Source organism: Microchirus variegatus (assembly GCF_963457635.1).
Source record: "Microchirus variegatus genome assembly, chromosome: 23".
NCBI classification, from domain to species: Eukaryota; Metazoa; Chordata; class Actinopteri; order Pleuronectiformes; family Soleidae; genus Microchirus; species Microchirus variegatus.
In genome coordinates, this window is record NC_139824.1 from 15197125 (window position 1) to 15213159 (window position 16035).

Consider the following 16035-nt stretch of genomic DNA (forward strand, 5'->3'; position numbering starts at 1 on the left):
CCCTGATTTAGTGCGAGAAGACACAATACACGCATAAAAGTTGCCTTTTCTTGACCAAATCTTTAAAAAGTTGGTTGACATTTGCGATGCTTGGTTTCGGCTAAAAGCAACACTGTCGGTATCATCTGAAGTTACTATCTGAACGCGTACATTTGATTTTCAAGCTTATTCCGTAAGGCAACGACATTTTGTCTTCAAAACACATGGAAACCTACTAATAATACATGCATTTAAGTGCACTTTTGATCAAAAAACGCCTCTCGATTCTCTTACTGATGCCACCTGAAAAACACTGTGGAAGACAAAACCCTCTGAGTGACAGCCACGTGATTTTAAGCCTACATCCTGTTTATTGTCTTCATAAACACAGCACATTGCACTTTAATCCTCTCGAACCTTTACTGGGCTCTACGGAATGAAGTGAAGCCACAGAGGACGCCACAGAAAGTCTGTCTCGTTGTCTTTCTCTGTAATCTTCTCGAGTTCCTCACTGGGTGACACGGCGGCATACTTGTCAAACGCTTTAGTGCCACACACACACACACAGCCCCTTATCTGTGCCCCTGTAAGCGGACGTGGGGTCGCTGAGTGACAGTATGGTATCCCAGGAGGGACAGAAAGGTGTGGAGACAGACATCCTAATCCTCTCTCTCTCTCTCCCTGCAGACCCACCGAACACAGAAAGACGAAAAAAATAAATAAAAAATAAAAAAAACCTGACAACAAACCAGAGGATCAAGGTTCTTGTTAGCCGCTACTCTTTTCACTAACAACACGGCAGAGTATAATGAATGCATATCCCTCCTTTTTCCATCACTTGATTTACCACTTCAATTATCTGATTTTTCTTTCTCTTTCTTTTCAGTCTAGTAACGTCTACGCTTTTATTCTGCAAATCCAAATGTTCAATTTTCCGCCTGCGAGTGGGACCCATTTATCTGTGTAATCTCTAAGTGTGTGTGTGTGTGCGTGTGTGTGTACGTATGTATGAGTGTGTGTCTGCTAAATGTGTGTCAAAGGCAGGAGTCGGGGAGCAGCGTGTGTGAAATTAATTTAGATTAATAGACAAAGTGCGATGATGGCGATAAGAGAGACACCAGCACACAATCCACTGCAGGACAAAGGGAGGAGGAGGCGAGGGAAGGAAGGAGGGAGGGAGGGAGGGAAAAGCTCTCATATTTATTTCCACTCCTGAGATATTCATCGACTAAGAAGCAATAGTGTTCTTATCATTGTTGTCGGGTTAGCGCGATTTAAAATATAAACCTGTTCTAATTTAAAAATGTCACCTTTTAATCACCTCACGTCGACAATTGAGTCACATTTTCTTCCGTTTTCTTGTGGCTGGGAGTTTGCTGTGGGCTCCCACTTATGTGAATACAAATTCATTTCGGATTATTTGGCACAAAGACGCGGCGCGGCCCGTAAACAGACCAGTAAAAATGTATTATGATCTGCTGCGAGGCAGTTACACATGATTAAGTGATTCGGTGGCAAAAAGGCACATTTTACAGTTAATCACATTACACCACAAGCCTGATAAAAATGGACCTTTGTGACCCTTGAGGCTTTGGTATGGTAGTTGCCCGTTTTTTTCTTCTTTTCAATTTATAATCCTGCCTGGATTTAAACCAGAATATGAATATAAATATAGCGGGCATGACGATAATGGTGTTAATAAGCTTTGTTTTGGTGCATTATTATTAAATTGTTTCAGGTCCTTGTTTAAGGAGGGAGTTATAACAAAGATCCAACGTTGCCGTGATGTCACACTCCCTCCCATATTATTGTGAAGCCAGGGTTGTAGCAGGGTTTTTGTGTTTTTTTTTTGGATTATGTTGTACTATGTTGTACTAGGTGTGGCTGAAAAATATTGATTTTTGGTGATATATATCGTCGTCCTTTGTTGTGCAATATTTAATCAATACACCAGGTCAAATGTTGATGTTTTAATTAACTAATTAACAAATGAATGAGGGGAAACTTAAGGGTGGAAGTTACCTGGCTGAAGGAGAGGGAGTTTACTGCGGAGAAAGCTACGTTTAATTGATGCTACATCCACGTTTCAATACAATTCAGGAATCGCGATTCTAATCATCCACGATTCTGAATTGATTCATAAACTTTTTTCTATTTTGAAAAACCACACAAAACTTATTATCTTATACAAACTGTATTATTTTGATGCCATAATTTGCCTTAACACACTATGCATTGCATCAATTTTTTAATGGAGAATCGTATGAATCGAATCACGATTCGAATCACGACCCTAAGAATCGGAATGGAATGGAATCGTGAGCCACCCAAAGATTCACATCCCTAATAGACTTTATGCACTTTGTTCTCTATGTTGTGATTAAATAGAGAAATCCTGCACTTTATCGTGACATCGTTATATCGATTGTCTTGCAACAGATTATCACAGAATCTTCTTGTATCGTGATGTTATTGGCATCGTGGACCGTGTGTCGCGTACCCTCGTACCCTCTGATTCTCACCCCTATGTACAGGTCGCACGTGCACTGAAGCAGCATCTCAGAAATGTCAGTCTACCAACATAACTGGCCAAAAACAACCTATTTTTTGGACACATTGTCACAAATATCCTGGTGAATGTTATTCCCTTTAAAGCGGAGGTCAGTTAACGTCTATAATTCCAATTTTTCCGCAGTTCTAATCTAAATACAGCAGCACAGTCGCTCCACAAAATCCTGAGAGATTCATCACACGGTTGTCTGTTTTCGCTTTTGACGGACAGAAGCGGGGTTTCATTGCGGCGACCTACCTAAACTGTGAGCCGACACTGAGCCCGTTTGGCCCGGCTGCTGAACCTTAGTCCGAATGATCCTGCAGGAAAAGAGAGAGGAGATATTAGTGTGTGTGTGTGTGTGTGTGTGTGTGTGAGAGAGAGAGGATTCTGAGTGACAAAGAGAACATGACCATCGTGGGAGCGCGAAACTGTGTGTGTGTGAAGTGGCTGAGGCAAGGCTGACATGGCAGAGGGGCCTCACACTTCCTGCTTGGCTGCTCATGCAAGCCTTTTTTTTCTCTCTCTCTCTCTCTCCCCTCATTCTTTCCCCTTCCTCCCTCTTTTCCTCTCCTCTCCCTTCCTTTTTCTATTTCTTCCCTTGCTCGCACACACCTTTCTTCCCTTTTGTCTGCTCACTCCTTCTCTCTCTCTCTCTCTCTTATTTCCCCATCCCTCTCTCTCTCTCTCTCTCTCTCTCTTTGCCTCTATGCTCAGGGGAAAAGGTTGTCATTGTACCATCGTGTTGAACCACTGAGCTGCAGCCACTTCATACATATGGAGACCGGGGCCTCTTTGGTATTCTCTTTTTCACACACACACACACACACACACACATGCATAAAACGAACATGTCTTATGTTTCCTAAACTCAGTACCTGTTGCTATAAATTGATCCTCACACACACACACACACACACACATACGGATGACACAGATTGTCGTACCTGTTGATGGAGCTGACGCTGGGCACGCTGTCGTTGTCGCACACTCTCTCGGCCAAGAGCCTGTCCCGGATCTCCCAGGCAAACATGGTGGGGTTTTGGCGTTTGTAATCGGCGATCTTGTCGACCACTTTGGGTGTAGCAACCTTTGGTTTGGATCCCCCGATCACGCCGGGGCGGATACTGCCCGTTTCATAGTACCTGTAGTAAACGTATGAGTTGAAATAAGTGGGTGTGTGACCGTGAGTCAGGTGCTATTTTTGGTCCATTTTAAGAGCTCTTAATCGAGGAGTTGTTCATTGTTTGCGTTTTATTGGATTTTTCTACAGAAATGAATGAAGTTTGGTGATCTCAGTGGATAGAATTGGACAAAGTGCTTCCGATTCTCCTGGATGATTAATCGTTTTGAAGCTTTTTTCATGATTAAAACAAGATTTCTGATTGTTTTAGCTTCTTAAATGTGAATATTTCCTCAGTTTCTTTGCTCCACATAACAAAGAAATCATTAAAACTCGGCAAAAATCGTAATTTCCAGGTTTGACAAACACTGATCAACGTTTTTTGACATTTTATGGACCAAACGAATAATGGATAAAATAATCGTTAGTTGCTATTAGCATCTTGCTGTCTTGATTAAAAGTTTTTTAGAGTGAAATGGACTCCAGACGACTGGGGCCTCCGTCATGTAAACCTCAGCTGGAGTGGAGATTGTTGATTTCTGTCATGTCAGCATTGAATTTAGACAGATTTAATGATAAGAAAGGGTTGTGTTTTCTACTCCAGTTTCCTGAGTCAGTTCTGCGTTGTTGTCTGTGATCTTTTGGGACGTTTAGTTTTACACCTTTTTATGACGTCAGAGGGACAGGAGGACACACCTGGATGAATAAGATGTTAGCCGTGATGTCGAGTCAGTGACGGTGTCGGATAAAAATGACGACACCTGTGAACCTGAGGTTTTTTTCTTTGATAATTTACCATCGTGAAAAGAAAAGTGTGGCACACGGACACACACACTCAGACTCAGGCATTTCATGTCCACCACCACCACCACGGCTATTTCATGAATGTATTTGCATGCAGAAGGACCATGGGGGCAGGGGTTGGGAGGACAGCAAATGCGCTACTCAGCTTGCAAAAAAAAAAGGAGGGATGCTGTGTGTGTGGATGCAGGCTGTCAGTCAGTCTTAAACCTCCTCTCTCTCCCTGCTTGCTGTATGGCAGAGTAATCCTTTCCATGAAGATATGTGTTCCTGTAAATGTGCGTTTCCTTGTCTTTCTTTTAAAGTGTGTGCTGCAGAGTGTTGTGTGTGTGTTGTTGTTGTTGTTGCATAAACACGCAGCTAAAGGGAAAGAAAACAATCTTATTTTCAATTGGAGAACTATTTAAATTATTCACAGCTGAATCATCGGCGAATAAACAAACGCGGTTATTGATATCCGCAGAATGATGAGCCGACACACACACACACACACACGCGCGGGATGGTAGAGTTGGTGTTTTTGTTCTGCCGGTACCAGAGAGACAGAGAGGAAAGGATAAAACAACCCTCCTCCTTCCCTTCCCTTCCTTCCATCCCTCCCTCGATCCCCTCTCCTCCCCCTCACAGTAACGCTTCAGTGAGTTGAACGGCCAGGACAGGAGAGAGAGAGGGAGGCGAGGGAGAACAATGAGCTACACATTTTTTGATATAGCTGAGGGTCGCTGTAGCTAATCCTTCTCCTCCGTCCCCACAAATGGTCTTTTTTCTTCCTCTTTCCTGAACTCTTCTTTTTAACACGCCTTTTTTTTCCCCCCTTTTGATTGTGTTCCTTGTTCTTGTCTTTCTACTATTCTCCATCTCCCTGTCTTTTTTTTTTATTTGGGAGGTGGGGGGGGGGGCAGGTTTGCAGAAATATGGTGCCAATTTCATTTTGATGCTAATTCCAAAAAGTGATGAATCTTTTCCCCTTTTGTCCTCCTTTCTTCTGTGGGGGACGGAATGAGCAGGGATTTGCTCTTGAATTTAGCTTTGAAAAGGCAGGAAGAGAAATGGGCAGGAGGGGGGGGGGGCAGAGGAGACAAAAATATATGGAGAGGGGTCAGAGGAGAGGAAGGTAAGAAAGAGAGTGAGAAATAAGGGGAAGTGAAGGTAGACGGAGCTGTGTGTGTTGATGGGATTGAATCGGTGACAGAAAACGTCTCTAAATGAGTGCATGTCATGATGCAGGTGTCACAGTCTGACACGTGGAGCCACGATGACTCAGCAACGACTCAGCAATGAAACCGCTGTAAAGGTGCAACTGTTGACTGTAGGTGGTTTCAGTGTGGCTATGTGAGGAAATGTCATTTTGTGACTTTGCGGTGACTTTCAGATTATGACCAAAGTGACACAAACTTTCTGCCATCTAAAAGCATGTGCTCCGTGGACTTTGGTGCAGCTGAATGACTTTACAAACTTCCGTCCACAGCTGGAAAAGTCTGTCTAAAAGTCAGATAAAACAGTGTCCACATTCTTAAGTTTCAAGCAGGTGCACACATGTTTTTAGTTTAGCTTTAGGAAGCGGCTAAAATCAGTTTTTCTCGTGTCCCTGCCGGCAGAAATATCCGTCAGTATGTTTACATGCACAGTTTAATCAAGCTATGGCCATAGTCTGACTAAGACGAGCAATCAGACTACTCGTAGTTTGATTTCAGGCAACAGTACTGCAGTTTATACGTCGGGAGGAAGTTTTGGTGCATGCGCAGAACGCCAAGTCCGACTCAAGTCTGATTATGTGTATACATGCAGGAGTAATCGGACTATGAATGGCATTATCCCGGTATGTTAGTCTGACTAAGACTAGCTCCATTTTAGTCAGACTAATGTGTTTACATGACGTTAAGAAAACCGAATTATTGTCTTAGTCGGACTAAAATCTGACTTTTAGAATGCAATGCTGAATTCAAAACCCTTCCCCGTCTCTTGTATGCGTTTCATACTTTTTAGATCCACCCTAGCAATACTGATTCATCAATATGTATTAAGAGTTATGAGCATCTTGCTGTCTGTATTAGTCGGACTAACGTCTTAACATGACCTTAAGAAAACCAAGTTATTGTCAGACTAAAATCAGACTTTTAACATAGATGTAAAGTCAGTAACTCCTACTACCATATTGAACTATCCCTTTACGCAGTCCCATGCCACGCAGAAATATAAACTGTGAATACTTAAGAGTGAGTGTATGGTCATCTGTGCTTCTTACCTGCCCAGTATCTTGCTGACACAGCCGTGACTGACTCGTAGCTGGCGTGAGATGTCGCAGGGCCGAACCCCTTGGTGGGCGAGTTCTACGATGCGCTGTCGCACAACGTCGGGGAGGGGCCGGCCGTTTACGAACACGCCCCCGAGCTGGTTCACGCCACCATGTCCTAATAGAAGGGAGAAGACACGAATCACAGTGAGTGTGTGTCAGAGAACGGTCATAGCTGTACAGTTTAGACATTAGTTTTCATGCATTGCTTTTGGTTTTCATTAGTGTCCAAAACTTAGCTTTTTTATCCCATAACTCCCATTAACTTTTGATCAAAGTCAATTTGTCGTCAGTGAGCCAGAGCTATGGTGCTGCCTCAAAACAAGTTATTTTTAGACTAATAGTGACATGTAAATAAAATTAAATGGGTTTTAATAATTTGATACCTAAGAAATCTCAAATGGCACAGAGTGTGCCAAACTGTGCCAAACGAGAGAACGCCCAGACTTTACTCTTTACTAAAACCTCTGTCATTTTACTCTGCTTCACTTCAGCAGCATCAGCACAGCTCATGTCCACATGTTGTTACATGACCCCCATGTGTTTTTAAGCTCCTACTGCATATTTTAAAGGTGATTTTTACTTTAAAATGCAATATTTTTTAGGCGAGAGAAAAAAATCCTTCATTTATACTTGGTTCCATGTCCATTTACTCGAACACAGTGGCATATACAGTGAAAGTGTTATCTTTATTTTGATACCAAAATAATCTACATTGAGCTTTTAACTGCAGAGATTTGCTCTATTTAGTTTGGGCATGTCATTTTGACTGCAAAAAGAGGGTCAGGGAAGTCGAGGCTAATGGATCATTCCAACAAACATGTTCTTTGTGATAGTATAGACTGTGTTACAGGGGCATTTTATGTATGTTTATATCATTTGATGAGCTCATTTCAGGCATTTTCCAAATGAATGAAACAAAACATGAATATTTGTCTATACTGTTAACTTTGCTCATCTCAGACTTTGACAGTTTGAGTCAGTATCACACAGCTGCTGATCTCCAGTCAGTGCATTCACATTCTCTTTCTTATTCGTCCTGCTCGGCATAATTAAGTGCAAACTTTACCCATTTTCACCTGGGGTAGAGTGAGCTAAGAAGGGGATTTCAATTAATTATTGACCAAGGCGAGGCCTTGGTCCCTCACTGGAAGATACCCTTAATATCCCCCCTGAGGGATGAAGGGATAAAAGAAATTGATGGAAATGAATGAAAGAGAGCAGGACTTGTGTACGTTAGAATAAAAACACTGCTTAATCGCTGATAGATTTGGGTTTGCATTGTCGCTCTACCCTGTCAATCCTCTATTTCTTGTTAATTTATCAGACTGCATTGAACAGTAGTGACACAAGGCAGTGCATTGGATAAGAATGACCAAGCGAGTTGATTTTTTACAGAGATAAACTATAGTCTTGTCAGTCTGCAGCCACACAAACACGCACCGGACAAGAGGTCGAGTATTCCAAGGAGAGGTCACACAACACAACAGCCTGCCACATTCATATTAAGAGAGAAAAGAAGACAGAGAGGAGGCGAAGGGAATAAAAAGGAAGTAATGTGACATTAAAGATGCCATAAAACGCACCGTTATATGCTATATAACAACATAAATATATGACTTTTTTAGGTTTGTACTGCGGCTATGTGTGTGTGTGTGTGTGTGTGTATTTCACCAAAGGCAAGAGTATAAATCAAGTCGAATTTCTTTTTACCACATAATCCACTGGCCTTTGTATTAGCATAGTGATTACGTCTTTAGGGGAATACACACACACACACACACACACGCTAATCCTAGCTGTGGGGGTAATAGATTTTAAACACATTACCCCAGCAGGGATACCCCCTAAAACACCAAGCTGTCCCCCAAACCTGTTTGTCTGTTCCTAAAATACACACACCAACACACACACATATACACAGAATATTGTATAAACAGGTCTCTACATACTGAAGGATAAAGAAATGTTTAGTTCTGTGACATCCAACAAAGCTATTTGAAAAGGCCAGTGTGTATACTCTCTCTCTCTTTCATCAAGCTTTATTTTTTATTTATTTATTTTTTTAAAAAGATAGAAAAAGATGCTTAAATTATGCAGATGTCTGCTTCAGACAGGGCAAATTTGAAAAGCGATCATTTTTTTCTTTACAAAAGACAGAAAAACACACACAGAGCGAGACAGTCAGGGAGTCCTATCCATGTATGCAATGCCACAGTGACCTGACTTTAACCAAGACTAAGACTATAATAATAACACTGGTTTTGTGACTAAATAAATGCAAGATATTTGTTTTAGTCTTTAAGACAACAACAACAACAACAACAACTCATCACAACAGTCTCAGCTTCCCCACCTCAACAACTGGAGATGTGGGTTGTGTTGGAGGTGGAAAACAAACATTGTTAATATAATGGTGGGTTTTGACCACTGGGGAATAGAAATAGAATATGTTTGACCTCATTGCCTCTGCTTTAACCATTGTTTTTGTTGTTGTTGTTGTTAGCATTTAGCAACGCTGTCAGTGACTGGTGTGTACGTTAGAATTGCGAGTAAAACAACCGCACGTGTGTAATCAAGAGAGGGACGGTGGACTAAAAGAAACCTGGACTCAGCCATTCTGAGAGGTCAGAACCCACAGGTGCATTGTGGGTTACAGTAATAAATAGACTAGAAATGTTATATCTATACATTCATTCATCCGTCATCAGTCCATCACAGGGACACACTGTCCCACTCTCACTTATGGTCAATTTAGAGTGTCCAATTTGACTAATCAGTGTATTATGCACACAAAAAAATGTCTTCCGTCATGATTTTACTTGTAAATTAGGTCACAATGATTTGTCATCTTTAAAAAAGTGGGTTAAGTCTGGGGCAACATTGATCTGTTGTGATTTTTAGTGTCAAATGTGCAGGGATTTTACATTACAGGGATTAACATCCGTTAAAAATAAATGATATCATGTGTAATTTGGTCGTTCCCAATGAGTCGCTTGATATTGACGCGTACACTGTGCAAAATTCTGTCTTTGCAGTCTAACCACAGCCCTTCAAACGTTCAATCCACTCGAGATACGGGGGGCATCATTTCCATTTTAACGCCACTGAAATCCAGTGTTTCTCAAATGTAAGCTGCTTGTTTTTGATGGAAGTTTATAGTTGAAAGATATTTGGAAAGAAAGAAATAACTTTGCAGCCAGATGGCTGTGATGTTACTGTGATTTGACTCCTGTGTTGTCCTGAGATGCAAAGAGACGGAAAGAACGTGCTGACCTACATGGACAACTTTGAGTCTTTATCGCGCGCTTTTTGCTCGCTTGTGAAAACTCTGTATGCTTGTAAAAGGGGGCATTATTCCGTCCTCCTCTGTGTTGTTGTTGTTATTATTATTATTATTATTATTATTATTTACCTGAAACGTTTTCCTGCCTGCTTTGCTGAATGTTTTCTGAGGCCTACTGTGCTCTGTCCTCCTCGTCACCACAGGTATATCTGCAGAGAGAAGACTCTCCCTCTCTCTCGCTCACCTCTGTCTCCCACTCTTTTCTCAGATAAGAGTAAATGAAATGGTTCCTTTCACCACTTCCTATCTGGGCCAGGCCATGAAATACGCCTTGCTTTGTAAAGAGGTGCAGAGGAATGACTCGTCGTGACCCACAAAAAAAACCCGCCAAGATAACTATTTATTTACTTATCGGTGTGTTTACTCTCGGCATTAGACACTCGGGGCTCTTCACTATTCTTGACGTAGGCTATTATGGGGGATTATGTGTTTGAATTTTATTTTCCGAAGCCTATACATAGAGATAAATACAAGTATATGCATTTGAATCTCAGAATAACTTCTCATTTTAAGGACATTTTTACAGCTATTTACAGCATTTTATGGTGAAGGTGCACATTGCAGCTCACCCTTGTTGGACGCAAAACTCAAAATAAGTTTAGTTTGTCCATTGTGGGCTACTGTACTAATGGCTGCCTCTATAGAGCTGACCCAGGTCCTGATATCAATATATAAAAGGCTCATTCTGGGATTTAATTATTGTCAATTTCTGCCAAACACTGGACCTTTAAGGCGAAATAATCCCATACTTTGTGCAGAATGTTCTCAGTTTGACGGAGCTTCATCTATTCATCACTCCAATGTCCACTGTCCAGATTAGGGAGGGTTTGCTTCATATTAGATGCAAAGATTTTGCCAAATTAAGCAAATTATAGTTTTTAAGGCTATGAGTCTCTGGAGGGGGGGCGGGAGTGTTGGCACATGCAGCAGCTTCACTCTCATCCTGGAGAAAGTGAACTAGGGAGCAGAGACCGAGGTCATTATGCATTACTGTTGCATTTGTGTTTATTTACCCTTTTATATATGTGTATATATATAGGAGTCTGACTTTTAAAGGCCCAGCACCTCCTTAAATGTCTCATTGATTCACTGTTTCCGGAAGGAAAGGAAGAAATAAACATACAGAGATAAAGCAGAATATATTGGAGCTCCCCCCATCCAGAAAATAAGGTCCATTAGGCTCCATGTCTGCACCCCCCCCCCCCCCCACACACTAACCCTCCACCATCCACCATCACCATCCACCCCGCCCTCATCTGCCTCGTCACGGCCTGACGACTCAAAAATAAAGCGAAGAAATCGCAACAGAATCGTTTCTCTCTGTAATATATAAATAAATAAATATATATATAAATAGTTGCTTTTTAAAAAAATAAATAAATACAGGGAAGTAGAGAGATTACTTTTGGCTGAATCTTGCAGGGCAGAATACAGATGAACACATTTTCCTTGAGCAAACAATGAACAGATCTGTGAGATGTGTCAGTCAGGCCCTATAGTGTGTGTGTGCGTGTGCGTGTGTGTGTGTGTAAAAAAAAATATATATATATATACAAGACGTGAAAATATGGAATAATTAATATTTCGATTTATTTGTAAAAAAAAAAAAAAAAAACTGGTTAAAAAATGAAATCGATAAAAAAAATATCGCATGATATAGACGGAAAACGAAATATGCCTCAGGCGATTGTCCCATTGACTCCTATATTCACTTGCATATTGTCCATATAGTTCACAGTAAAGTTTTATTGTATTTTTATTAGTATTATTTTATATATTTATATAATTTTGCCAGCCAGAGTTTTTTTTTTCCTTCCCCCTTTTATTTGGGCGAACTTGTGACTCGATCACTATATATATAGTCGATTTATATAAATATATATATATATATGTATGTATGTAGAGAGAGAGAAAGAGAGAGTGTGGCCACAGCCTCGTCTACTTATTATTCAGCATGCCACTATTACCATTACAATATACGTGCTTATGAAATTCAGCTCATTATCATCACAATTACCTGGTATAGATTTTCTTTTTTTTTAAATAAAACATCACCGCTGGTCAACATGGTCCACCTTATAACAGGCCATAATAAAAAAAAAAAAAATAATATTTTTTAAATTGTTTAATAATGTTAAAACAGGCGAAATAAATAAATAATTAAATTAATAAAGTTTAGTTACACACACACACACACACACACACACACACACACACACACACACTCGCACTGATTTCCATTGTGAAGACGAAGCTTTTTTTGAACTTTAAAATTCTCTCACTCACACACACACACACACACACACACACACACACACACACACGCTGTGAAGTTCAGTCACTTTAATGAATAGAGAGAGAGAGAGGGATGGACTGAAATGTTGGGCGAGTGTGGATGTGCTCTCTCTCTCTCTCACACACACACACACACACACACACACACACACACACACACACACACACACACACACACACACACACACAGTCTTGACATTTCCCGGGTGTAATCGTTTTAAAGCGTCCCCGGGCTCTGACATATATAACTTTAGCTGCGCTCTGAATCGTCAGAGACGCGGATCATTGGCTTTTGGTGAAACGGTTCGCGGAGAAGGAAACGTGATTCGTTCTAGCTTTTGAATCTCAATCTGTGTCGGGTGTTTTTTTTCTTCTTTTCTTCTTTTGGTTAAATCCCGCAGGATAAACGCACCGTGTGAATCTCAGTCAGTCACAGTGAGATTCTCTGGGAATAAACGGTTTAGTTCTGCACTGAAATACCTGACTTTTAACAGTGTGTTCGTTTAAAAAATAATATTTAGTAAATTAGAGCCATTTCAACTGGACTTGCACTGCGGGAATTTGATATTAATTGAGGGGGAATGTATCTGCAAGGTAAAAGAATGGTTTGTATTTGCAGAAAACTGAACTTGGACAGGGGGAAAAAAAGGAAAAATCATGGCCCACTGTGTCACGACTGAGTGACCAAGTGTCTGCTGCACACACACACACTCTCACACTCTCTCTCACACACACACGCACATGCACCTGCTCTGCTGACGTGTCCTTGAGCAGGACACTGATGCTGCTCCTGCAGCCACACCACGCTGTGAGACGCAACCTGAGCTTTATGATCAGACCTGAGCGGATCTGCTCGTGCACCTGTGCTCTCTGTCTGTCTGTATGTGGAACACACTGCAAGTGTGTGTGTGTGTGTGTGTGTGTGTGTGTATGTGCGTGTGGATCAAGTTCAGCTTCCCGTCATGCTTTGTTAACCTCTCTCTCTCTCTTTCTCTTTCTCTCTCTGACCTCTGCGCCTCCTCTTCCTCCCAAAGAAAAAGACGCAGCAGCAGCAACAAACACAACCATGTCCACATTCGTTTCCAAAATATCCAGCTCTATGACTCCATCATTTTTAGTGCAAAAGTGCACGCGACATGGCACAGCATCAATTATAGTGATCAATCGAAATTAAAAACATAAATTAGGCCTATTTTTGCGCGTCATATCCAACACATCCACGTCCTAAAATATATATATATGAATGAATTATTTTTAATAAATTTCATTATTATTTATAACCACTGTTGCGCACTGTTTGAACAGATGAGTGAATGAATAAATCATTAAAAACACATTCAAATGAGGGATGTTTTCAGTGTGTGTGTGTGAATGTGGCTCAGTTGAGGACAGATTCAGTATAATATTATAATAATAATAATAATAATAAAAATGTATAAACTTACTGTGCATCGCCGCAAACGGGTCGTGTTTACAGTGAATCTCCATGTTTAAAGTGAGGCTGAAGAACTGCACGATATATGAAAAATACCACAGGGCTCTCCCGCGCTTCACGCGCCAGAGCGTGACCTCCGTTATGGTCCCCCTCCTTTCAAATTAGATAATTCGATGAATTAAAAATATCTTTATATATAATAATAACAGTAGCTCAGGTTGCTTTATCTCGAACTAGATTTTGTTAAAAAAAACAAAAAAAAACAAGTGTGCATCAGTGACGGGCTCCTTCCTCCTCCACCTCCTCCTCCTCCTCCTGTGGACGGGACACCACAGCTGCTCTGTCCTGGCGTCCACTCAACCAGAGGAGGGAAGACACAGCAGAGACGGAGCTCATTCCTTTAGCTCCACGTCAGTCCACGCATTCAATTAGTATTATTTTTTTTACTTTGACCAAAAGAGTTAAAATAATAAAAAAATGTTCATGAGCAAACAAAGTATAGTTCCCCTCTCCTCCTCTTCCTCCTCCTCTTCGCTCCGGTGACTGTGACCTCTGAACTGTGCTGAAGTTTCTCCTCTGAGTCTGTAGAAAAATATAATATAATAGTAGAAAAAAGCCAAATTTAAACCGATCCTTCAGGTGCTTTTTTTGGGTCTCCTTTAGGTCAAATGTGCGCCTCGTCCACGGCAGCTGTGACGCTTAAATCTCCCATCAGTGAAGCGAGGACGCGCTCACGTCCTGAAGTCTCATATCCACCGTGCAGAGGAAATAAGAAAAGAAAAAGAAAAGAAGAAATACGTGTTGTTGTTGTTGTTGTTGTTGTTGAATTTTTACGCAGATGGAGGAGAATAAAACAAAAACTGCAGAGGGCTGCGTACAGAGTTGTTCTCCTGGACGCTGTTCCGTCTTCCACTCTCGTGTTTTCTCCGTTGACCAAGACTCGCTGCACAGATCCACCGATGTCTGCGCGTCGGAGTTTGGAGACGAATTTCGGCACAAGACGCTGGGAAAAAAGAAAGAAAAAAAGAGTCCTGTCCAATTTCAGAGCCGACTTTACGCGCGTAGTCGCCAACACTGGTGTAATCGATCACGTGAGTGGGCTTCTTCTTATTATTATTATTATTATTATTTTTATTTCAACTACACACAGAGTACAGCAGCCTGCAGCCTGCGCCCTGAGTCCACGGTGGCGCACGCCGCGTTTCAGGACCTGCTCTCGTGCGGACAGCGCCCGCGCTCCCAACCCCCTGGAAAGCTTAGCTCCACGCGCCGGCCAGCTGCCCGTCACTCACAGCGCGGGCGGCCAATCAGGACGCGAGCTGCCGCCTCCGCGTCGTCACCGGCCCCGGTCGGGCTCGGGCGGGGGAAAGACGGCGATTGGCTGATGCGAATCCCGTGAGCCAATGACGCCCCCCGCGTGCACTGCGTGTCCACCAATGGGGAGGCGCTGTGCTGCCATCAGGGCTCCGGGAGTCGATGTTTAATTTCAATTAAGTGAGTAAAAAAAAAAAAACTAATGCCTTTATACCAATTTGCGCTCATTATTCATGTCAATATTAAATGGATAATTAATCAACTCTTACTAAGAAAAAGAAGCTTAGTTGCAGCAAGGGTTTTTCTAAATGAGAAATGCTCAATAACTTCAGAATAAAGTGATATTTTTTTAAATTTTAAAGGTTCAAATTAAAATTAAATTCCTCGTATAGGGAATATGTAAGAAAACATGCAGTTGCAGTTAAATGGTGAGCTCTCAGAGTGTTTATATGGTGTTATCATGTGTTTGAGGGCCTGCTGGAGTCAGAGCTGTCAACAACTGGCCCTAGTGCTGCTGCTGCTGCTGCTGCTGCTGCATAATTCTCTATCTCTTATGAATCTGTAGCTGTGGGGAGAAGAGCGGAGGAAACACATGAAACATGCATTCTCACTCATTACCTAATTGATTGCGGATCCGAACTGATGTCGTTTTCTTTAATGAAATGCAATTGGCGAGCTCCACAAACTGAGAGGAGTGTGTGTGTGTGTGGGGGGGGGGGGTTCAATACATGTGTCGTCCCACCTGATTTGAGAGGGCATATCCGAGCCTCGCCCCTGCAATATTAACCGCACACAAATAGCCTAAAGCAGGAGCCAAATTAAAAAAGTGTTATTTCCCTTCTTCCTGTTTCTAGACATTTAATCATTTCTGATCCTCTGTGTTTATCTTCAGACAGTA

At 41.7% G+C, this 16035-nt stretch overlaps 1 protein-coding gene across 2 annotated transcripts in view; it reads right to left on the reverse strand.

Annotated features, from left to right (window-relative positions):
• Positions 1-16035, reverse strand: part of pax5 (paired box 5) — a gene marked incomplete at both ends in the record, with an annotated part of 50139 nt that overhangs the window by 30285 nt on the left and 3819 nt on the right. Inside the window, 4 exons of one of the 2 annotated variants that reach the window (XM_083909718.1) lie at positions 2789-2850; positions 3478-3675; positions 6700-6865; positions 13834-13876. In XM_083909718.1, the coding sequence (XP_083765844.1) occupies positions 2789-2850; positions 3478-3675; positions 6700-6865; positions 13834-13876 (469 nt within the window). Of the gene's footprint in view, positions 1-2788; positions 2851-3477; positions 3676-6699; positions 6866-13833; positions 13877-16035 lie in introns of those variants that run through there. The other variant, XM_083909717.1, reaches the window with a different exon arrangement.